General features: G+C 38.2%; 2 protein-coding genes across 4 annotated transcripts in view; one reads left to right on the top strand and one right to left on the bottom strand.

The window, feature by feature from the left end:
* rad51d (RAD51 paralog D) lies at nucleotides 1–22,439 on the top strand. The gene is made up of 11 exons (XM_008428510.2): nucleotides 1–379; nucleotides 457–518; nucleotides 7,969–8,087; nucleotides 15,942–16,023; nucleotides 16,156–16,290; nucleotides 16,841–16,936; nucleotides 17,043–17,133; nucleotides 19,597–19,667; nucleotides 19,932–20,087; nucleotides 21,020–21,208; nucleotides 22,352–22,439. The coding sequence occupies exons 1-10, from the start codon at nucleotides 298–300 to the stop codon at nucleotides 21,176–21,178; spliced, it is 1,053 nt and encodes a 350-aa protein (XP_008426732.1). The 5' UTR covers nucleotides 1–297; the 3' UTR covers nucleotides 21,179–21,208; nucleotides 22,352–22,439.
* lig3 (ligase III, DNA, ATP-dependent) overlaps nucleotides 20,307–23,322 on the bottom strand; it is a 17,649-nt gene continuing 14,633 nt past the window's right edge. Inside the window, exons 21-22 of one of the 3 annotated variants that reach the window (XR_001777286.1) lie at nucleotides 22,279–22,578; nucleotides 20,307–20,647 (exon numbers count right to left, since the gene is read on the bottom strand). Coding sequence is in view for 1 of the 3 variants with exons in the window: in XM_008428509.2 (XP_008426731.1) it covers nucleotides 22,345–22,578 (234 nt within the window). In the remaining 2 variants the exon portion in view is untranslated. Of the gene's footprint in view, nucleotides 20,648–20,965; nucleotides 21,066–22,111; nucleotides 22,579–23,322 lie in introns of those variants that run through there. The other 2 variants (XR_535440.2, XM_008428509.2) reach the window with 2 other exon arrangements.

Here is a 23,322-nt window from a genome sequence, read left to right on the forward strand (position 1 = left end):
ACCAGAGTGGCAAACACAAATTTTTTGACACGCGTTCCTTGCTATAACGTTGAACTCTAAACTCTAGCTTAAGCTAATAAAGTTACTCAGAACTGATATTCCTCCTAATAAAACAATCAGTTTTTAAGGGCAAAAGTTTAGTCGGAGGCGACAGGAGCGTATTTTAAACGTTCCGCTTTCACACGGAAAAGTTAGCTAAAGTTAGCCGGGAAGCTAAAAACAACTTGAGCTAACGTTAACTGGCAAAAGATGCTGGCTGGTTTCTCCTAAAGTCTCAGAAGTGAGTGATGAAGAACAATGGTGGTGTTACTGGTAGGAATGTGTCCTGGTCTGGATGAAGATTTGCTGCGGAGTCTGCGGGCAGCTGATATCAGAACAGGTTGGTGCGGATTTATTGCGTTTTAATGGTAAATGACGAAGATTTGCAGCTTCAGTGATGGCTTCTTGTTTCCTCAGTGGAGGACCTTGTCTCTTCTGACATAGAGGATCTCGCACAGAAATGCTCCGTCTCATATAAGGTATTTATAACCCAATCAGGTTAATTTAATATGATCAGTCATCGCTGAAGTATGGAGGACGGTTCCTCCCAAAATTGGCAGTATTGAAATAATTAAATGGCTAGACGGGTGCCGTCTATTTTTACTTGACTGAAACACTGTTTCAGCCCAGTGTTTCAGTCATTACAGATTAAACACATGGATCATATTTGACTTGACTTTTTTTTTCTTTTTTGAAGAATTTACACAATTTTCTTCAACCTGCATCCACAGCTACATCTTTATTCTATTATTTATTTGACTCTGTTTTGATCACTCCCTCCTCCCACATGGCTAAACTGATGTAACAGCTGCATGTAGAATTACAAGAAGCTTAGGTTTTAAGATGTATAACTTAGGACAATAAGCATCTAAACCTTAAGATCAGGGATTAAGAATCAAGGTCAAACTCTGCAGCAAGTGTTTTGGTTTTAGGCCACAGGAAAAGGAGAGCACAGTTGTTTTCTAGGAGCGATTTGCTGGATTTTCAGTCAAAAGGTTGCGGTCAAAGGTGGTAATACCACTAATCTAGCAAAACATCCACTGATCCGGGCCTTCACCTGACGCATAGAGGTTGGAGAGGCAGCTGGAGGCAAAGATTTATTTATGTCACATCTTGTCCTCTGGATTTTTCCCAAAACACATTTCACACTCATCTTCCAGTGTTCAATGTGTATAATCATATATATGTGTATTTTATGCCCACTTTCCAAAGCTTCAACTGCCAGTATTCCGACTGCTTGAGTGTGGAGAAAATTAAAGTCACTATTAAGGCTGCACAATATCACAGCAACATGTCATACATATGTTAGTAGCAGCAATAAGGTCATTATTAGGGAATCATAAATCCCTAAACTATTTTTGAGGTTTATTGAAAAAACAAACTGTAGAAAATTACAGTGGACTGCCATATTTGTAGAAAATTGACAGATTTTTTTGTTGTTCATATTAAAAATACAGAAGATGCAGCTTGGAAAGCTGAGATGCATCGGAGCGATGCTACAGGACTGTTCTTAAAGGACCGGTTATGCCAGGACGCATCGACACACTGTTACAAAAATTAATAAATAGCTGTCTCTACATTTGATAAGTACATCTTTAAATTAAATATTGAACATCTTTTCCCTAATGATCCCTAATTGGCACTGATACCAGGAGGCTACTTTAATCTGTTTCAGATATTGGGTAAACATAACATAGTTATTCATCAGAGAAATTGCATAGAAAAGTAAGCTTCTCATCCCTTTAATTCCCCAAGACTAGCAAAAAAATCTGAAATGGGTAGACTTGTCAACGTGCATTTGTAAATTTAATTGGTCAATTTTTCTGTGTGATTGATCCTGATTGGTGACCCGCTGATCAGAAAATATAAGTAAAAAATTTAAATATATGTAAAAATATGCAAAAGTTTCCAAATAGCACTGGAAGTCCTAGTGGGGAAGTTGTTGCTGAAGGAAGACTTCCAATTTAGCTAAAGTACAGTGTTGGAAGTCTTTTAAAAAGGAAACCAGTTGTCCATGACATGCTGCAGTTCATTCAGGCTGCAAGACAGCGAGAGAGAGCAAACATTTCAGCAGATAATAGGAAAGCTGAAAAAAGTAAAGCAACCGTTTCTACTCTTTCATCTTTCAACCTATCTGTTATGAAATGAGCTGTGTTTTTAAATGTTGACAGGTTTTTTTAAGTTAAGGATATTTACTCTTCTCAGTGAAATGACTCATCCTAGACCGGCGTTACAAAAGCTAACGCCGGTCTAGGATGAGTCTGCTCTTCAGTAAGCATTACTAATTGAACAAGCTGTTCATTGATGTATGCGGAAAAAAGATTTCACCTGCTAATGTTTTAGTCAGGATACCTAAAGCATTTTTTGTGTTTGAATCCTTTTAGAGATGTAGAAATGATAGTCTTAAAGCTTGAAGAGCTAAGCGACTCTTGGGTAAAATGTTTGTGTTTAATGTCTGTTAGAGCGTCTTCATTTTTCCAATATTGGCATGCTGATTTTGTCGACTTGAGCTTACCAAAGAGAAACGACCTGAAGAATAATCTGAAATCCAGATACGTGAGCTGGAATCTTGCAGAAGTAACATCCAAAATGCATTTTTGAGTGAAGGACAACTTCAAACATATTTCCCCTTGGGATCATCGTGTTTTTCAAATATTACTTTTCTCCTCCTCGCAGTCTGCAGAAGGTTCAGGTTCACCTCAGTGACCGAGCCAGAGTTTCTGCCCTGTGTGTGTTCAGCCTGCAGGCATTTATCTCCTGAGCTGATAACCGGCATCCCGGTGGTCCGTCAGCCTCCCGCTGCACATCTGAGCCATTGTTTTGTCCGCAAATTGGAACGCCTCCGAGGTCATCGCCAGGCCGCCTGTTGACATCAGCAGTCTGAAAGTTTAATTAAAACTGCTGAAGGATTTTCCAGTAAAACACACCTATCCTATGATACATGGACAGACTGGAGTGCCAGCAACATCTGAGGAGCTAATTGAGACCCAGCAGATTTGCCTTCTCTTCCAAATGAATATACGGTCGAGTTCAGAAGGATCCGCTAATCAAGAAGCAAATCTTTTAAACAATTTGAAATGCTTGTTCACAATTTGAGCAAAAGAAGCGGACAGTGTAACGCTGTTGATATAGTCCTTTCTTAATCTGGTATTGAAAAGGTTATTAACAATAAATAAGAGGAAAATAATCACGGACATCTGATTTGCACACTTCATTATTCATCCATATACATTTTCAAAATGAAGTGAAAATGAAAGGTGTAAGTGGAATATTTACATAAACATCATGAGCATGACCTTGTTTATTTAATAAGACTGGTGAGCAAGTTTCAATTAAGTGTGCATTTGCACTAATCCACATAGTTTCTGCTATGGTGTATGGAGGACCCATCGTGCTGTAATTCAGAATAAATACAGAAATACTCGTTGGCTGGAGTAGCTTGTAAACTAATAAGCAATTTCCCTTTGGGGATCACTAAAGTATATTCTATTCTATAAATGAATGCTCAATAAATAAATAAGCATACAAGAACTGAGTGTGCATTAAAATGGTTCAAAGTCTTAAAACTAATGAGAGGTGGGAGTTCATGTGGACCACATCTGCCAGCTTGGGACCCTCTAAAACCGCGTATTACTGCCTATTTTAATAATTTAAACCACAAATATGCCTCAATATTCATTAATACACACAAACAATCTTGGCACTACTGGAGAAGCTGATATCCACAGTCTTTCTTCTCTCTGCTCTTTGCAGTACAGCCAATCAGAACCAAGAAACACGAATAAAGCTCCCGGATTGGCTGCCTTACAAACGTGAGACAAGTAGCATTGTGTCTGTGTTTTCTGTCAAATATTTTAGATATGCGCTTTGAAAAAATGAGTGAATAACGTTACATTCTACAGAATAATCTTCAAATACTGCACCACAAATGGGTGAGCAGGACCATAATGTTGGTTGAATGTCTTTTTAGCAAGTTGAGCCTCAATCGCATGCTTTTTGTAGCTCTAAAGAAACTGCCATAATTCTGACTGGATGTTTGACTGCTCTTCTTGGCAGTCAAAATGTTATTGTTCAAAAGCATGAACAATAGAAACTTCATGCTTAGAAACTTTTTAAACGATTTTGGTCCACACCAGGACTCACTTAAGTGTATTTGCAATGGAGTCTACGGGATAACGAGTTCTAGTCCGTTTAAAGCAGACCAAAAGTCTCGGGTGCGAACACACCCTTAAACGTAGTCAACAGATTCTTAATATGTTTATGTTTGGGACTTGAGGTTGTAAAAGTCTGCTTTTTTTATCTGCAGAGCCCTTCTAATCAACTTGTTCTTTGCTTGAGGAGTGTTTAAGGCAGAGATCTACAAGTTGCTGGAGTATTCAAGGACTTCTGGTGATTTTTTGTGATCACTTTGTGGAACGATTATTTATAGGAAAAATCAAAATTGTCTGCTCACAATTACCCACTCTAACAAATAAAGCAGGAAAATGTAAATAAACGTAGTTATTTGGTGGGGAAATAATTCCAGATTAAATAAACTTGAAGATATAACAGGAGAGAAGAGAATCAAGCAGACACCATTAAGTTGAAAATACAATGTGACATGCTCACTGATTCAAAACCCTGTGCACCATTTAACAGACCAGCTAATATCATTCTGATATCATTAGCTTCTTTAAAGCATCTACAACAGCTTCATATTTCTTTTATAAATATCTTTTTTATGTATATAAAAATATCCTAAAGGTTAATCTGTAAAAAGCCTCCAGAGATCACCTTAAAGTGCTCTGGAGTTGTTTATAGTCCTAAAGCATCCAAACTGATTGAGAGCTTGCGAAAAAAATCAATAAATTACACCTTTTTTTTCTCATGTTTTAGAAATATAAGGCACGTTGTTGCAGGGTTTAGAAAGCTAATCAATTTATAGTCAGATTTGGTTAGACCTGTCTCTGTGCTGGACCTGAAATGTTTTTTTTTTTTTTTACTTCTACGACCTTTTGAGGTTACTTGTAAAAACTGGAAACAGGATATCTTTGAAAGCTGATTGATTAGTTGGCGTGAAAGCCTGTCAGGTTAGATCTTCTCTGTCATCACCGTCTGTTCTAGCAGTCGGTGTCGGTCGATGCCTGTTGTCTTGCTCTGCCTAATTAATGAGAAAGCGAGACGTGTGTGTGTGTGTGTGTRTGTGTGTGTGTGTGTGTGTGTGTGTGTGTGTGTGTGTGTGTGTGAGATTCAACGTAGAAGTTTTTATTGATATGCAGGAGAGAGTTTCTCCATACTGTGTGGAGCAGCGGTGGCGAGTCGAGGCTTTGTTGAAGCGCAGGAACCTTCCAACCGACGGCGTGTTTAAATGAGCCTCGTTTCTTGGAGGGAAATTTTCAAAGAATAAACTTTTATAGAAGAAATTCAGTTAGGCGCTCCATGTGGTTTCCTAACTAGCAGCTTATTCTACTGGAGGATTCCCGTTAGGAATTAAACATGACACCAGGAGGTTTATTTGCGTGTTTGAACTACTTCTAAATGGCATATTATAATATAAAGTTAATAAAACACAAGACGATGTCAGCTGGGAACCATGTCAAAGCAAGGATACATTAGTGCATTATTTGTCACAGACCATAAAGCATGGGACTCTAAATATCCGTTTTCCCACGTACACGCATAAACATAAATACAGACTTTTCTCAAATCTCCACTTTCATCAGAGCTTATTTTTGTGATATTAAGCTGATCAGATATCTAGGTCTGAGTCTATTTGTAGCAGTGATGGTTTTAAAGTCTGGCAGCTACCAGGGGGAAGGACCTGCGATGAAGGAGCTCTCTGGTTCAGAAACGGCTTCATGCATGTGGAAGGAGGCGTCATCCAGTGGTGATCCTCTTTTTCCTCGAGTTCTTCTGTCTCCTACCACTTGCACTGGCTCCAGAGAACATTCTAGGACACTTAAATGAAACTGCAGACCAGTAGAATCATTCAAATTTCCTTACATTTTGCCTAAAGGACAACTCAACAAGCAAACATTTAGTCATTTGATATACAGACTTTCATGTTGCCAGTATTCTTTGCATACGCATGAACACACAGTTATTTCAGACATTGTTTCTGGAATTGATCAAACTTGAGTTAAATGTCAAGGGAATATTGTATGTACAGTTTTATTTCAATATACAGACATAGAAGAAGAGCCAAGAGTACATAAAATTACATCTCTGGTCTGACGGCTAATATTACATCTAATTTTAAGTGCATCCACTTAATTGTCTTAGAAATGAATTTAAGTTTTGGCAACATATTTTCAACAAACTGCAGTCACTTTGTGTATTAGTTGGCGATAGAAAACTCAGAAGCATTAGTTCTGTTGCAGACGACACCGAGCAGCAAATGTTGACTTTCTGAGCGTGTGTCCAAAACGTTCCCACGCAGCTCCTCCTCCTTCGGTCTGCTGATGCAGAATTGATTAAATTGCTACAGACGGCATTTCCAGAGCAGAATATGTATGCAGCGGACATACATATTCTGCTGTAGTCCCTTTTTTTTTGTAAAGGGATGTTTACAATGAAAACATTCTAACATCCCTTTACAGTCATGCAGCCTCTTGAACAACAACACACACTTTCCGCTCGCTCGTGGGCAGACGAGGTAGAAACCACATCTGCCCATGAACAGTAGAATCCACAAATACTTGACTCCTTCTCTAAATATGCTAAGACCTGCCTGTTTTAATAATTCAAACACCAAATATACCTTAACATGCATTATGGTAGAGCTGCAACTAGAAATTAATTTAGTGATTATTTTCACGGGTAATCTAATAAAATAAAATTGGCACATTCTTCAGATATTTAAGCTTATTTTATACAATATCAGAAATACATTATAAAATACAAATAACCTTTAATAAAATATCATATTATCTAAATGGAATAATATAGCATTACTTAATTGATCATTTGCAGCAAACGATGCATCTGCCATTTAATAAATACTTCTAACATCAACTTGAAAATCTCAGCCCTTCCTGCTAGACTTAACATCAACACAGTGTGGAGCTGTTAGGTTTTTTTTATCAACCAATTCATAATTGAATAGCAAAAGGTGCTTAATAGGAGGTTAATAGAATTTCAACCATATGAAAGTAAAACTGCCACTTGAGGAGTTCTTGGTAGAACATAGTTACAAAGAATGTTACTTTAAATGCAAAATGTATCCATTGTACAGTTTTGGCTTAACTACTGCTGAGTTTGTTTTGTCAGCTGTTGGCCTAATTTAGTTGGTATACTTCAGTTAATGATGGATCAATTATTAAATTACTTTGCAATTATTTCAATAATTGATTTCTCACGATATTTCAATTAAGACCATCTTAGCCTTACCACAGAAGCTAACATCCATAGTCTTCTCTGCATGTTTTATTTCACATGTTTTTTTACGTTTGACCAAACTTGTGAAGTCATTAGTGCATTTAAGTGTGCTGTACTTGTGCAGAGTTCTTAAATACATTTATAATTCACTACATTTATGTCTGTTTAAAAAAAAACAAATGTTTTAAGTCAGTTCAGCGCTGCATTTCTGTATTGGCCGATACGGATCCGATATCTGTATTAGAAGTATCTGTATTAGAAGTGAAAAAAGTGGATCAATATATGCATAGTTACGACTAGAGGAGGACCTGTAATGCTTTGGAAAGTTTTTGAAATGCATTTTAAGCAAAAATCAGGGAGGAAACTAATAGTGTCATAATTCAGTCTTTCAGCAGAACGAATGAAATTTATGACTGAGTGAACACAGAAATAATTCCCCAGTCACAAAATCAACCTCATGTCACGGCTGTTTTCCACAAACAGTGGCTAAAAGTACCGAGGTTGCAGAATTTTGGTGCATGTTGCAGCTGATCTCTGCAGCGTTGCTGTGAGTTTGTGTTTCCTGCGCTTCAGGCTCTGTTCGCCATCCGCCGGGTGCTGCTGGCCCAACACACAGCGTTCCCAGTGTCAGGCGCCGATCTATATGAGGAACTATTGAGCTCCACCGCCATCCTCTCCACTGGAAATCCCAGGTAAAGTCAATTCTCCACACACTGCTTCATCTGTCAGGGCCTGGGGGATTTAACAGGGAGCTCAACACCATCACAGGGGCTTACAGGAAGGCTTATCTCCAGTATCAATACTCCAAAGGAAACATTTGTAAGGTTTGTGATCCTGTTCCAGAAGCTTTTTCAGTCCCATCATATTAAACCCTATGATTAGTTTCATTAAGCATACATTTTTTTTCTGTTGTAAAACTGAAAATTAGCTTTCTGGCTCGTAACTTTAAAAATTTTGCTGCTCTGCCAAATTAATTTGTGCTGCTCTGATGAGACGCTTTAATATCATTTTCACTTATTGCTGCCCGGTTTTACAGATCGGTCATCAATTGTGTTTAGAGTTGCACCAATTAGAGATTTTGTCTTTTTTTCTCCAATTAAATGCAGTTTTTTCTGCTTTCTGGATAAACTAATAATTATTCCATCTTAACAAAATGGTCTCTATAAATTAAAACTGTGATATCTCTCAAAAACAGAACAAAGTTACAGTGCTGCCAAAGTCTGCTTCTCTAGAAAGTAATAACAGTACAGAATAACTGTCCAGGTCATATAACCATATATTTATTCGGATGCACGTGTCCATATAAATAAACCCAACAATACAGCATTCTAGTATGGTTTATTGTTTCCTGTTTTAGAAGTCTGTATTGTCTTTAGTGTCTCTTATTCTGCTTTTAATGTTTTCATTTCATTATTGTCTTTATCTGTTCCTGCTGTATAGCACATAAAATTGAGTAGATTGGACTAACCTTTTTTCACATCTTAAAACACAGAATTGTTCCATAAAATATATCTTTTTTTACGCACTTGCATGTAGCACAAGCATAAACTGCAGTAGATCCATTTAACATAACGGTCATCTCATATCTTTTATTACTGTAGAGTTTATGTTGAGTCTATGAATAGGGAAGGGAAGCATAAGCCTCTATTACTTTTTTCGTAAGTTATCGGTCTGTAAAATAGTATTTTTTCTTTTTTGTAAAGTTATTAATTTATCAAAATAAAGGGAATCTGGAAAAAAATGTTTGTCTAGGTGCTACTGAAGACTGGAGAATATAAATATCACTGAGATGTTTAATCATTTTTATTGCAACCAAAGAGAAGCCATGAGCAGCTTTTCAACAGTCAATGATTTGTTAGTTATTTTAGGAGCAGAGGTGATGTCACACTGTGTGTGTAAGGGAAATCAGTTGTTACATAGGTTGTTTTCTTTTAAACAAATATTATTACAGAAGTGGCATTTCAAACCATCATTAGCATTCTTTGTTAGAGGTTAGCATAGTTAGCATGGGTAGCACTACAAGCTGTAAACGTCAGTCAATTGTGCATTCCCTGTAGAGTTGGTAGACTCCAAAAGTAAGGCTATGCTATATCATTATATACAATATAACATTACAATGTCTAAAATTACAGTTTTGGTATGACTTGCCATGGCAACCATTGCTGACCTCCATCTATTACCCATTTCACTCCGAGTTGGGATTTTAATATTGCAACGCCCAAGTAGACATTGTTCGTAGAGCCTGTTATAAAGATCATTTTAACCGTTACTTTCCATAAACAAACACCATTTTAAATGTTTTCAATTAAAGTTGCAGGCGCTACAAATGACATTGATTTTAGACTCACTCGTATATGCGTGTCTCGTAAAATAAACATGTTTAAAACAAGCTTGCTTTATGCGGATGCGAGGAGCGGCCATATTGGAGCGGCCATATTAGATCTTGAATTCTCACACTTCCCAGGTGGGGACTTTTCAGGAACTCCCTCCATAGAGGAGTGAAGTAGTCCACAGGTATGAAACCACACATGCAGAAACTAAGTGGCGTGCAGGATGAGGTGGAGGTCAAGGGTCAACCAAAACCTATGTGTGTTTCAACAATATGCTAAAATCACATTGCCTATTTTGTCCTCGGCATGACAACAATAGCAAATTCAAGATGTCTTGGTAGTCTCGTCTAGTCTCCGACAACAGAAAAAAAGTTGTTAAATTTGTCATGTTTAAAAAAAAAAAAATAAAGTCAGCAGAGGGTCTGAAAAGTTGCTAAGTAAAGATAAAGTTGATGTGGGGTCAACAGTGCTGCTCTCACTCTGACCACAGAGCCCTGTTAACCTGTGCTCACCCCCACATTTGGCCACGCCCCTCAGTGGCTCTTGGCTCCACCCATGTCAGTGAGATTTTCTTTAGTTTGTCTGGGGTTGCTTTCAATTTAATAAAGACTGAAGCTGTGCAGTTTTTGTTCACTTCGGGTTAGGTTAGAGTAGAATAACTGTAGAAAAAAATACCAGAACCTTTTCATTTTGTTCTGATGCATAAAACCCTCAAATGGTAATAATACTCTGACTGTTTTTAGCCTGAGGCAGATCAGGACACATTGTATACTTTTAAATGAAATGCTTTTGACCTTGAAAAATAGTAGTTCTAGTTGGTGTTTTCTTTATTGTTGACATTCAGATTAACTAAACTGAAACCCCTGTTTTCAGTTTTGAGCTTTTTACTGACGCCAGCAGAGAATGTGAGTTCTGTTCAGCCGCTGCAGTTAGAAATACAGCCGAGTGGAAAGTGCTGCAGAAGTGGTGTGTGAGCCAGAGCGCTCACACCACCGAACCGAAGGAACAATTTGGCAGCTGAAACTGCCGTCTTGTCCTGTCGCTCCACTTGGCTCGTAAAACCGTCCTTAAGTGGCTTCAGATATATCAGCTGCATTAACTCCGTTCTCTACTTGACCACCTTCCACTGAAAAACACAACAAACACTGCAGAGGAGAACATTAAAACATTTCATCGGCACATCGCACAATCAAAATTTAATGACTTGGAAGGAAGCAGCGATGCTGTCAGCGTGGCATTGTTGCAGTTCTGGGAATGGCAGGTTTGATGTCTGCAGCTGCTTCATGATTCTGTTGTCTGTATGGTGAACCGTGGAAGGGTAAATATTCATCTTTGAAGGGGTAAAAAAAACACAATCTTGTCCTGACAAATATGCGAATTGTTCCAGCAAAGCATAATTTATAGGATGGGACCTTTACTACAGTCAGGCCGACTGTTTCAGCATAATTAATGACCACAGGTGTTTCCTCCTCTCTCAGTGGCTCTTTTTAAGTGGTTTTTATGAATTAGTTAGAGAGTTGGAGCAGTGATATCAAGCTAAATCATACATGTTGGTGAAGCTGCTGGGTTGCAGCGTGCCTTGGCTGCCCTCTGGTGGTCGGTAGCTGAATAGACAGGTGGTGGTCTCAGGTTTGGAGGTTGGGGCTCAGGGCTCTGCAGCCTGCGGCTCCTTTGACCTCCCTAAATGACTCTCAGTAAACACTGCTTACACAATGACGCTCAAAGCTCCTGTAATATATATTTTTTAGATCTCTTTTCTTGTCACAAGGCTAGAAAATATGTGGTTTTTAGGACTGCAACTGATGATTGTTTTAGTAAAAACTGCATGACTGAAACCTCGTGAAAACCGATGATGTTCAAGGCAACTTCATTTCAGAAGAAGGAAGTGGAGCTGCTTGGAACGAAAGTAGATTTAGTTAAGCTAGTTTGCACGAGGATTTCTCAGTAATAATCAGGACAATTATACAAAAGTAAAATGTGCAAAACATTGTAGAAATATTAAACTAAGAGATAAGACTCTACTAATGTTTAAATACTGTAGTATTTGTCCATTGTAGACTGAAATCCTCCTCTAAGCGTATCCAACCCCTTCCCTTCACAACACACTTAAATCTGAACTCTTACATGAATTTTTCCTCCAATCAAATGCCAAGATGAACCCTTTCATGTCCAAGTGTTCAGAGCGCGCTGACGAGTGCGGCCTGAGGGTTTTCTCTTTAATCTGTGACTTTTCAAGGGCAATCACTTTCATTTCGCCGAGTCCTTATGAGAACACAATTTGATGTTCCATCAACAGCTCAGCCGTCTCCACTGTACTGTCACAACAGGCAGCAATAATGCAAATAAGTCTGTCCACACAGATTTTCTTCTTTTGACAATCTCACAGCGACATTGGGGGAACTGAATGCTTCACATTCTAGTTGGAAGACCTTGGCTTTGTAAATTCCAGTGGATTCCTGTCACATTTCTCACCACAAGTAATACGAAAGGAAATAAAGAGCTGCGGTCTGTACATAAACTACGACAAATCCAAACACTGTAATCAGAGAGAATCGGAGTGATCAAGTGTTACATGAAGAGACTAAAAGAACCGCTTTTATTTCTCTTGTTTTAAATTAAAACACCAAAAAAAACTGACAAGGAACTTATTTATATCTTGCAAGTATTTTGTCATTTGACAAGAGAGTAATACAATCCCAAATAAAGTACAGTGACCTATAGAGAAGCTGTGAGACAAAACACTTCTGCTTGAGTTTGCATTTATTCAGGTATATGAAACATCTGTTGGTATTCATGTTTCCATACAACCCGACATGCAGCAAACCACCAAAACGGATCACCCTGCTACTTTCACAGACTTCTCATTAAAAAGTTGTGACATTGTTTTAAATGATCGATACTGTTGTTTTTCTAAGAAGGAGACCTTTTGGGGAAGGTCAGGTATGTGGAAAAAAATCTATGCTGAAGCTATATCTCACATTTGCTGTTTCTATTGTTTTAGAAAAGTTTCAGAGCTTAACAATTTTATTTGTGCAGTAAAAAAAACTAGACATTCAATGTATGGACTTATTTATATCTTTCAAGTTGGCAAGTTGTTTTAATATTTCTGAAGTCCACCTGTCCAGGACAGTGATAGTTTATATTTACATAGATCATCTTGACAAGATGTTCCTTTAATTATGCAGCATCTGTATCTGTGCAATTAAGCAGCTTTGCATTATTTTAACTTATCTTAAGGATGTTTTCACATCTGATAACGTGGTGGACTCGGTTTGATTGGGGACCAAAGTTGTAACGTTACATTTTCTAATGGCGTGGTTTGCTCTCACATTGCACCGTGACCAAATGAACCAAACTCTTTGAAAAACCTGCTCACCTCCTCACCTGACCAAGAACCACTGAAGGAAACGACAAAAATCTTGAAAAAGACATGATCGCAATGTTCTTCACGAAAGCTAATTAAAAATAAAGTGCCGTCAGATTTTGGCAGTTGTAGAATTTCTCTTTTGTCTTCGGTAAAAGCCATTTCTCCCGCTAGCACTATAGTGCTCTTGATTTGGTTGTATTTACCCAGAATGCCCTGCGGTGTAGTCCACTTCCTGCTTTTGGAGCGATCTCCCATCATTCATTGGGACTGCACCAGAGTTCACTTCCACCAAACCGAAACCCAGGTTTGTAGGTGGACCAGAGTCCACTGTTTTGGTTCAAATACCCATTCACTCCTGTCCAAATGTACTGGACCTTCTAGGCAAACTAATTGCCATCCTTAATTAAGGGCAGACCTGCACCATGTAATGCCTATGAAAAGGATTCAGCTTCATCCAACTGCATTGTCTGTCTTCAGTTCACCTGAAATCTTCATTGCAAATGTTCACCAACGTGTTCAGAAGCTTCACTCTCGCCAAGAGACGGAGATTATTCCTGTTTTTGTCTCCGTTTTATCCTCTCAGTGACAAACTCTTGACGTTCCTTCAACGCCGTCACGCCTTGCTTCCTAATCCCAGACCAACGTCTTTTTGCTTCTCCTCGTTATTCTTGTTCAGCTTCATATTTAGTTTCCATCTCGCAGTATTCAGTCGCTGCGTCTCGCCGCCCAGAGTTGAAGGAGTCCCTTTCACTTCCTGACAGGACAAGATGAAGAATTAGGAGCCAGTCGTAGTGAGAGCTCCTTTAAGGGAATTGTAAATGTCACAGAAATAGTTGGATTCAGTTTGGCACACTGAGGATTTATCAAACATCTTTTTAAGTGATGCAGCAAAATGATGCTTACAGTGACTGCTTTTCTCCCACATCCAGTTTGGATGGATTAGTTAGTTTTATACGTGATCAAAAAGCAAAAGGGTTTTAAAATGTTCTCAGCTTGGAGGACGTCCTCAAGTAGTTTTTCTAATATTATGCATGGATTAGTCATTTTCTGGATGGCTTCATCAATTTTAGATCTGTTGCTACAGGTAAAAGAAGAACTTCCAGCAGAAAAATGACTACTTGAGTCAGACAGTATGTGCTTTTAATTCAACTCAATCAGATGTAGAATCCTGAGTCTGTTGCTCATAAATAAACCTTTAAGTGCAGATAAAGAATCAGCAACAGCAGAACAATATTTAGCTTTTAGTGTTTTAGATTCTGGTATTGTACAATAAGTTTTCCAGACGGGTATCAAACATTTGAATAGTTGCTCCTAGGGTTGGGCAATATGACTTAAAAATGGAAAAAAATAAAAAATAAATTCATACCAGAGTCAATTTTAATTAATTGTATTTTTTTTCTTGCTTTCTTTTCCAAAAATAAAAATGACAAAAGACAGAAAATATTTTCAAAAAGTCTTTATTTGAATTGTAGTCATAATATTAACAGAATAAAGACAATCTTACCAGGAGAATTTCTTAAAATTATGTGAAAAAACAGCTTTAATGAAAAAAACTTCCAGAGTTATCAAGACCTCATGTAACCAGCTCAGTCTGTGTGATTCATTCTTCAAAATATACAATCATTTGTTTCAGAGTCCTTCAACTGATAATAACTTGATGCTGATGCGTTAAGACAGACGTAACAAATTCAGGTTTTTAACAGTTTTTCAGTGTAGTTCTACTTTATTCTGCATTGAATTTCCACAAAAAATGACCCTAAAGTACTAGTTATGTTGTGTATCTGTTTTTCTTGTCATTAGATTGAATCGGTCCTCTTTTCACATTTTACATATTTTTCTATCCCACATAAAAAATAAGATCTTTTGCCTTTTTGCTGAATGTTTATCTTCATTTTAAAACCTAAAAATAAAAATAAAATGGTGTTTTTAAAAAAATTTCAAATTTCTTGTAGTACATATCTAAAATTATACATTGAAATTATACATTTTTTGTGTTTTTTTTCTTTTTTCCTCATGAAGTCATGTGAGGTTTGCGGCTCTAACTTCCTCCTCAGGTTGTGAAGGTTGCAGACTCTTGCACTTGTTTGAGAGAAGAAAATAAAAATCTCCAAACATGACAATTACCCTGAGGTGCAACAAAACACATTAGGCCCATATTGTTCTCTAAACCAATCAGGGATGGAGTGGGACCTCCCTTTTGATTGGCTGTGGTCCAGCTCAGTGTGCTAGGCTTTATATTCAAGCCTTCATATGCAAAAAAAAAAAAAAAATCGGTTCCTTTTTTAAATAAGAAGATTGTATTTTGTAAAATGTAACAGCAATGCATTGCTTTACTGAATGCTACATCATTTGTAGCAATGGATGCATCTGCAGCTAAAAAATATTTCTAACATCAACATGTGAAAAGCCCTTCCTGCTTGACTTAACATCAACACGGTGTAGAGCTGATCTGGTCATTTATAATAACCAATTAATTGTTGAAACTAAAACTGCCACTTCAGGAGTTTTGGGTATTTACATATTTACAAACAATTTTTTTTTTTTTTTTGCTTTATTTTTAATCATAAATGCAAAAGTACATATTTTTGTGAAGTTTGAGCTTAATTACTTTCTGAGGGTGTTCTTTCAGCAATTGGTCTTTCTTTTGAGTTTGTATACTTAACGATGATTAAATCAGTAGACGATTATTTCAATAATCAATGAATCAGATTAATTGTTTCACCACTATTTAAAAAGAAGAATCTACATGTTTACCCACCCAGAGTTTTTAGTGTGGTTTAATCTGAAGCTAATAGTTTATCCCCCCACGTGCCAGTTGTGAGTAATGAGTTGTACCTGGTTTCTTGCAGCTTAGATAAACTGCTGGACTCAGGCTTGTATACGGGCGAGATAACGGAGCTGACGGGAGGTCCAGGAAGCGGCAAATCTCAGGTGAGCACTTCCTCGACCTCCTCCAGTAACGCAGATCATTTCAGCCCCTCCAGCCAGATTGAATCTCTTCTTCTAGAGCAGAAGCGATGCTCTCGTTTCAGAAAGTTTCACCGGTTTGTGTGTGTTTTTCAGGTGTGCTTTGGTGTTGCGGTGCACATCGCGTACCACCTGAAGCAGAGTGTGATCTACATCGACACAACAGGTGGGCTCACCGCCAGCCGCCTGCTGCAGATGCTGCAAAGCGAAACCAACAACACAGACGAGCAGGTGAGCTGCTGGATGGTGATTAATCTGTCCATTATTCAGACAATTAATGGAATTTAAAAAAATGGCACACTGCTGATTTTTCATTAAACTGCTTAAACCTTTTCTACAAAATATGGTACCTGGTTCAAATTCCTTATGCTCTCCAGTCGTCTCATCCATAAGAGTCAACAGATCAGTTCCTCACTGTATCGATAAGTCGAGCAGAAAGGCTGAGCTTTTCAAATGATATTAGAAGTAATTTTTTTTTAGCCACAAATGTTCAATGTTCAAGTGTTCACTAAAGGCCTGCTATGTTATTGCTTTTAGGCTGTAAACGTTTTTTTATATATATATATTTTAAAAAATTCAATATTTTTTTTCGCATTTTTTAATGTATTCTCTAATATTTGTATTAGAAAAAAGTTTAAGTGAAAACTGCAGAATATTGCAGTCAGAGTAATCACTTAATCGATAAAGCCCTAGATTAATCATTTAAGTCCTTGTTGTTTTTACACAAATAATAATATATTTAAGGTGAAATCAGCTGACAGTGAAAACTTTTCGTTTGCAGATGGAAGCTCTTCAGAGGATTCACACCTTCCGCCTGTTTGACGTCGGCGCTCTGCTCGACTGTCTGTACGGGCTCGGCGGCGGCGGCCTTCACAAGGTTTGTTTGCATAAAACGCACCAGCTGCACCTCCGGGACCTGCAGGAAAGAGGGGATGGGGGGTTAAACCTTTCAGCTGACTAAATGTGTCACATTCTGTGTTGAGGCGTGTGTCGGCGGCGGCTCTGTCAAGGCGCTGATCGTGGACTCGGTGTCAGCCGTTATCGCTCCTCTGCTGGGAGGCAAACAGAACGAAGGTGAGCGTCTCTCTGCTGCTCTGTCACACTCAGGCACAACCGGGCTGTGTTCACATCTGCATGGATTTCATCTGTGGTTAGAATGTGGAAAAAGGAGCCCTGTGTGTTTTCAGAAGTCTGACATTTACATAAAAAGAACGTTGGAAATAACAGCAACAACAGCAGCAGCACAGTGTAATTGAAGGTAAAGTAGATGAATACAGAAGAAAAGGAAGTTTATTAAGTTAGATGTTTGAGCTCGTCTTTTCTCTTCAGACTTGAAATGAATTGAGCTCATTCAGCTTTATTGCTTATTCATTTAATGTATTTATTGAATCTCGATTAACTCGATTAAGTTCGTACATCTGCTTGATATCCTTGAAAGTGAATTTCAGCTGGAATTTTTTTCAAGGTTTAGAAAGTGCTTGGTTTCTGTATGAAGGCCTTAAAAGTGTGTGATGTTAAAACTGCAGTTTCACAAAAGCCCAAATTTGGAAAATGTCATTTCTGGTAAAAGCTGCATATTTTCATAAACCTAAGAAAAGAAAATCCACTTTTTTTAAATCTCGCTGCCTGAAATTGAATTAGACTGAACTTTTCTTCCTACCTGAATTACCTAAATTCTTCTTGACCTTACAGAGGCATGAATCCTCTGTTCTAGGAACAGAAGTCCTAGAAACTTAATTTTAAAGACAAATTCTGGACTTGGCAGCCTGAAAATATCATAGAAGGTCAGAGTCCCACCGTTCCCCCTGACTTGTGCGCCTCTACAGCTTCAGCTAAACCGTCGAAGCAGCAGCAGGTGGTTAAAGTTCACCTGTGAGGGCGGTAGACGAAGGCATAATCTGATCACCTGCTTGGTTTGCTCCTGAAAGCATTGCTGTGGATGACTTGCACCTAACAAACCCTCTGTCACCTCAGATGAGCTGTTAAAGGCGACCCATTATGAGAAATTCACATTTTGCACGTTTCTCTTTCCATTTGGGCCTCTACTTCTTCTATAACCAGCCCAAGTGCTAAAAGAAACAAAACACCCAGACATTTATTGACAAGTTCATGATTTTAGTGTTGGAAAACATGTCATTTCAAAATCCTCATAAGTCACATTTTACAGACACTGGCCCGTCTCCTAGCAACCCAAGCTGAGTTCCAGCTTGTTTGGTCAGCTGGTTTAACTGCTGTATGAGCTGTACAATGGCTGCTGGGAAAGACAAGTGTTTGTTTACTTCCCATCCAGAGTCCACTTGCTGCATTCTTGTTGGTTGTACAGGAGGCTCCATGTCTGCTTGTCAAAGATGTACAGTTGTATAATCGCGTATCTGTTTGTAGCCATTTTCACATAAATGTTGAGCTGGGGGGGCGTGAACTTGTGCTGTACAGCCCATAGACCTTCAAGGGTTTTCTATGTTGAAGGAAGCATAATAGATCAGCTGTAAAGCCGTCGCCTGCAGTCCCACAGTGAGATGTTCCAAACCGCTGGACGGTCATGACACATTTTACTGGATGATAAATCGTCCCAGGACTTATTGCAATAAACTATAATGTTGTTTCCAGACCTTTTTCTACTAATATAATGGTAATGGCACAATAACTACTCCATGTCAATTATCAATAAACTTTCATTTCTAATCACCATTTAACACTGGAAGACAATAAAAAATTTTTTTAAAGTCCATGTAGGCCAGGCTTCTGATTATGTTTGTCAGCTTTTAACTAAATATTCTGCTGCTCGTGGTCTTCATTCTCAGCATGAATCTTTTGGTTGTTCCATGAACACGGTTAAAAACTAAAGGGGCCCGGGGCCTTTCAGTCGGGCCCTTGCAGCTCCATTTTGCTGAATCTATGAAGGTTTTTAAAAGCAACTAAAAACATGTTTATTTTCCCAGGCTTTTATCTCTTGATTTTATTGGGTTTCTTATGTTGGTTTTATGTTTTTTATGGTTTTAAGGTCGATCTCTATTGTACAGAGTTTGTGATTTTATGTCTGTGAAAAGCGCTTTATAAATAAACTTTACTTACTTGCAATTGAAATATCTAAAACTAAAAACAACTGAAACAAATAAAATAGATACTGAAGTCTCTGCAAACAAAATTGTAATTCAAAAAATGGACTAGTTGAGTCTGAAGCTATTCTTTAGTAGCAAGAGACACAAAAACCAAACATTCATACAAATGGAAATTATTGAGCTCGATTTAATTGAAATTATTTACTGCTTATTAAGACAGGCTTACTAAACAATCTTTCTAGTGAGTGTTGACTTTTACCTTACAAAATAGTAAAACAAAATATACCGTATATAATAATAATCTGTTAAGAGTTCTTCTTATTCTGGGTAATACTCTGTAATGTCCAAACTTCTAATATTGTTATCACTTCATGGAGAGCTTTATCTAAATCCTGGCTCCAGCTGTAGAGTATAACTTCAGGACGATGAACATATTCTCTCCATGTTCCAACCTCTCCAAAACTTCCTGCGCCTCCAGGCATGTCCTTGATGATACAAGTGGCAGCAGCTCTGAAGACGATGGCCAAGGACTTCAGTGTTGCTGTTCTGGTAAGGATGACTCAGTCCTTGATGTTTCCTGCTCTGAATGCAGGCTTCATTCCCACCGTTGGTGCAGAAAAAAACAAACATAAAAAAAAAAGACGCCTAAATGCCGTTAAAAAAAGAAAAAGCGTGCAGCCGCCGTAATTTAGAACTGTGCTGGATTTTCCACATCAATTTGAGCCTTCCTTTCATGTGTTGAGCCGGTTTTATCTGTTTTAAAGGTGTAATAAGCCATAAAACACTGAAACGGGATGCTGTCTGCGCCCGCAGGTGACCAACCATGTAACGAGAAGCGGCAGCGGGGAAGCGCGGCCGGGCCTCGGCGTGTCATGGAGCCACATCCCCAGAACCAGAATCCTGCTGGAACGAGTTGAGAGCGGCGCGTCGGGTCGGCGCTCGGCGACGCTCATCAAGTCTTCCAGACAGGTGCGCCAGGAGCAGCGGCGGCGCCGGTTCTGTCAGAAGAAGCTTTCTGCTGTTGTCAAAACATCTTGTTAAAATGGAGAGCACAAAGTTGTTTGCCCACGGGCCCGGTTTGATAAAGACTCCTGATTTCCATTTAAAAACATCTCCAGGCTGGATTTTAGCAGAAAAGTACACCAGACGCATCAGTCTAATTCATAAAGACAGGCTGTAAATAATGAGTCATGCTGCTCATTTACATGCAGAACACAGAGGCTGTTACCTACAAGCTGGACCCACATGCTGACTTTGTGCAAAATGCGAAAGCAGGCAGGTGGGAAAGGACGTACCACCATAATTAAAAATAAAGTGCACATGCCCTAAATCACTTGTAGACACATAAAAATCTGAAATAACTTGCAGCAGTGACTTTTTGTAGACTCCTGCTGGTATTTTTAGCCGAGTTTTCTTCATCGGTTGTACGCAACAGCAACTGAACTTCTTTTGGTTCTTGGAGATTTTTCCCTCTGATCCAAAATGTTTCTTCAGTTCTGAAGGTGGTTGGAAGGTCATATGCCCCATTGCTGGAAAAAAAAACACCTGGGGAGTTAAGATTATGTTCTTGAGAATTTGTTTTAACTCTACTTTTACTGATCTGACACTAACCCTATTAGACAATTTCGTTGTAAAGGTTGTTTATTTTACTGCAATAACTGCAATTCAAATTCCTGATTTTTTTTTTTAGTTCTCTGTTTACTCATTGAGATAAAAGTTATTCTATATTTATTGGATATTTTAAAAGCTCTATAGTCCTAGAAGAGCAGACAACATCTAGCTTCTATTAAAACAAAAAAGTTCAATACTGTAATCTGAATCATGATACTTTAACTTAAAAAATAAAAACATCAGATGAAACAAACGAGCGTCCAGTGAATTAATTTTGCTTTTTGTGTCAGGCTTGTCTCATCAAGGAGGATTTTGACCTGCAATGGTGGAGTCGAGCTGAAGGAGAAAAAGGAGGAGCAGAAAGAGGAGAAAAAGGAGGAGGAGCAGAAAGAGGAGAAAAAGGAGGAGAGCCGTCAGGAAAGAGGAAGCTGGATGAGACCGACACCTGACCGGAGGAACGCTGCAGCAACAACCAAAAGGTTCGTTTGGAGTTTTTGATGGACTGGTTCAGGTGCTCCTTTGAAAAGTGACGGATTTAAATGCAGCCGATTTAATGACCTGACAGTTATCTGCTGAGTGTCAGCACATTTACCTGGTTAAATGGAACCATTTAACCAGGAAATGGTTAAATGGAACAAGGAAGGAAAATGAGAAGCTTAAATTCACTCAGAAATCCACATAAATCAGTTAAAGATGGATTTAAATAATTTTTTACATTTTGATGCATTATAATAAACTAATGTATTTTGTTGGGATTTTATGCGATTAGGAAATTCATAATCGAGAAGTGGAGCAAAACTTATTTTGTTTTCCAAATACAAATCTGAAAAGTGTGGCATGCACCTTTGCAAAACAGCTTAAGTGCTGTACGATTGGATGGGGAACTGTTAACTGATTTTTTTTCTTTTTTTAGTTGGATTTAAGTCCAGACTTTGATTAGGTCATTCTAACCTAATCGTCCGGCTGGAAGCAAAGCCTTCGTGTAGTTCATGTTTGAACAGTTTGTGTAGTTTTAGCAATAAATTTCTGGTTTCTGAGTTCATTCATGAGCTTAATGTGGCCCAAAATAAAACCAACAAGTAACTTTTCAACACAGTACAGGATCTTGTTTTAAGAAAAAATAAAATCCTTAATGTTTATGAAGAAGGTCCAGTTCAGATTGTTTCAATTATAATAAAACATTTTTCCCATATTATAAGTGAAATAATTTGCCAGTATAACTGGAAGATTTTGATCAGTGCTATGGATTTATTTTTAGTTAAAACAAGGTCATGCTGAAAAGTTACATTTGAAATGATACAAAACTATATTTGCACAAGACTAGAACATTTTTGCAGTTTTTTTCTGTAAAAAAAAGAAAAGAAAAACATCACAAACAAATGTTTTCAGTTTTTTCACCAATATTTATTTGCAGTTCATGATCTTTTTTGCTTCTGTAGTAAAAAGTCAACTCCTGTTTAGTTAGTAAAAGTTTCATTGGGATCATTATTCTCCAAACAAAAAGCCTCCAATCTAAATCTTAGTGTCTGCTGCTTAAATAAAAAATGACCTGAGAGAACGTTGAACTGAAGAGCTGCCCTGCGACCCCGACCCCAACACTCATCGTGTCTTCCTCTCAGCAGGGAGGAACGACTCGCCGCTTTCGGATGCATTCCCAGATCCAGCTGGGAGAAACCCTCTGGGTCCGGCTGCCCCCCTGCGGGTCGCCCAGCGTGTGTGTAGCCGAGGCCGAGTCGTAATCTGGCACCAGGTCTCCGTCGTACGCCACAAAGTACCGCCGCAGCCTGTCGAAGTCCTGAACGGAGTCGGGGAGGAAGAGCTTGACCCCGCTGAAGATGTCCAGCAGCGTCTGGAAGGAGCACAGAGTGATGAGCTGCAGGTACAAGGTTCACTGCAAAACTGAAATCTGCTTTATCCTACATTAAGTTGGTTTTCGCTTGTCCCCCGCTGCCCCCCAAGACCTACTTTCTCACAATGAGGTGTTTATGATATAGCATTTCTTTCTTTTATATAAGAGCTGAAAATACTTAAGGAAAAAAAATGTCATGTTCATTGAAATCAAGAAGCTCCTAATGGAAATAAACTGAACTTAAATTAACGGGTTCTCAGTCCAGCTCCAGGGAGAAACAGAACAACCTTCACATCGCTTTAATCGGAATTATGTTTAGTTTCTAGTCAACTTTCCTCAGATCCTTGTCTTGTTACAACTGTCAAATATTCATATTTCTTCTTTAAATGAAGCATTTATCCAGATTTTAATACAAGCAGTTTACAGCATATTTTGTTCCCACATTTTGTTCCAACTTCCTGTTCCCTACTACAGTACACTGCAAAAACACAAAATCTTACCAAGTATTTTTAGTCTAGTTTCTAGTGCAAATATCGTTACTTTTACTAAGACTAAACTAACTTTACAAGTAACTTCTCAGCAAGATATAGGAGATTATTTTAACACAACAGTTCCTTAATATTGATCAGAACAGTATTAGTTACTCTGGCAGATTTTACTTAGAACATAGAAAAAAAATGTCTCGTTAAAAATTAAATAATCTGCCAGTGGAACTGATACTTTTTTTAAAATAAATTTTTAGGA

This window comes from Poecilia reticulata, linkage group LG14, assembly GCF_000633615.1.
Source record: "Poecilia reticulata strain Guanapo linkage group LG14, Guppy_female_1.0+MT, whole genome shotgun sequence".
NCBI lineage: Eukaryota > Metazoa > Chordata > Actinopteri > Cyprinodontiformes > Poeciliidae > Poecilia > Poecilia reticulata.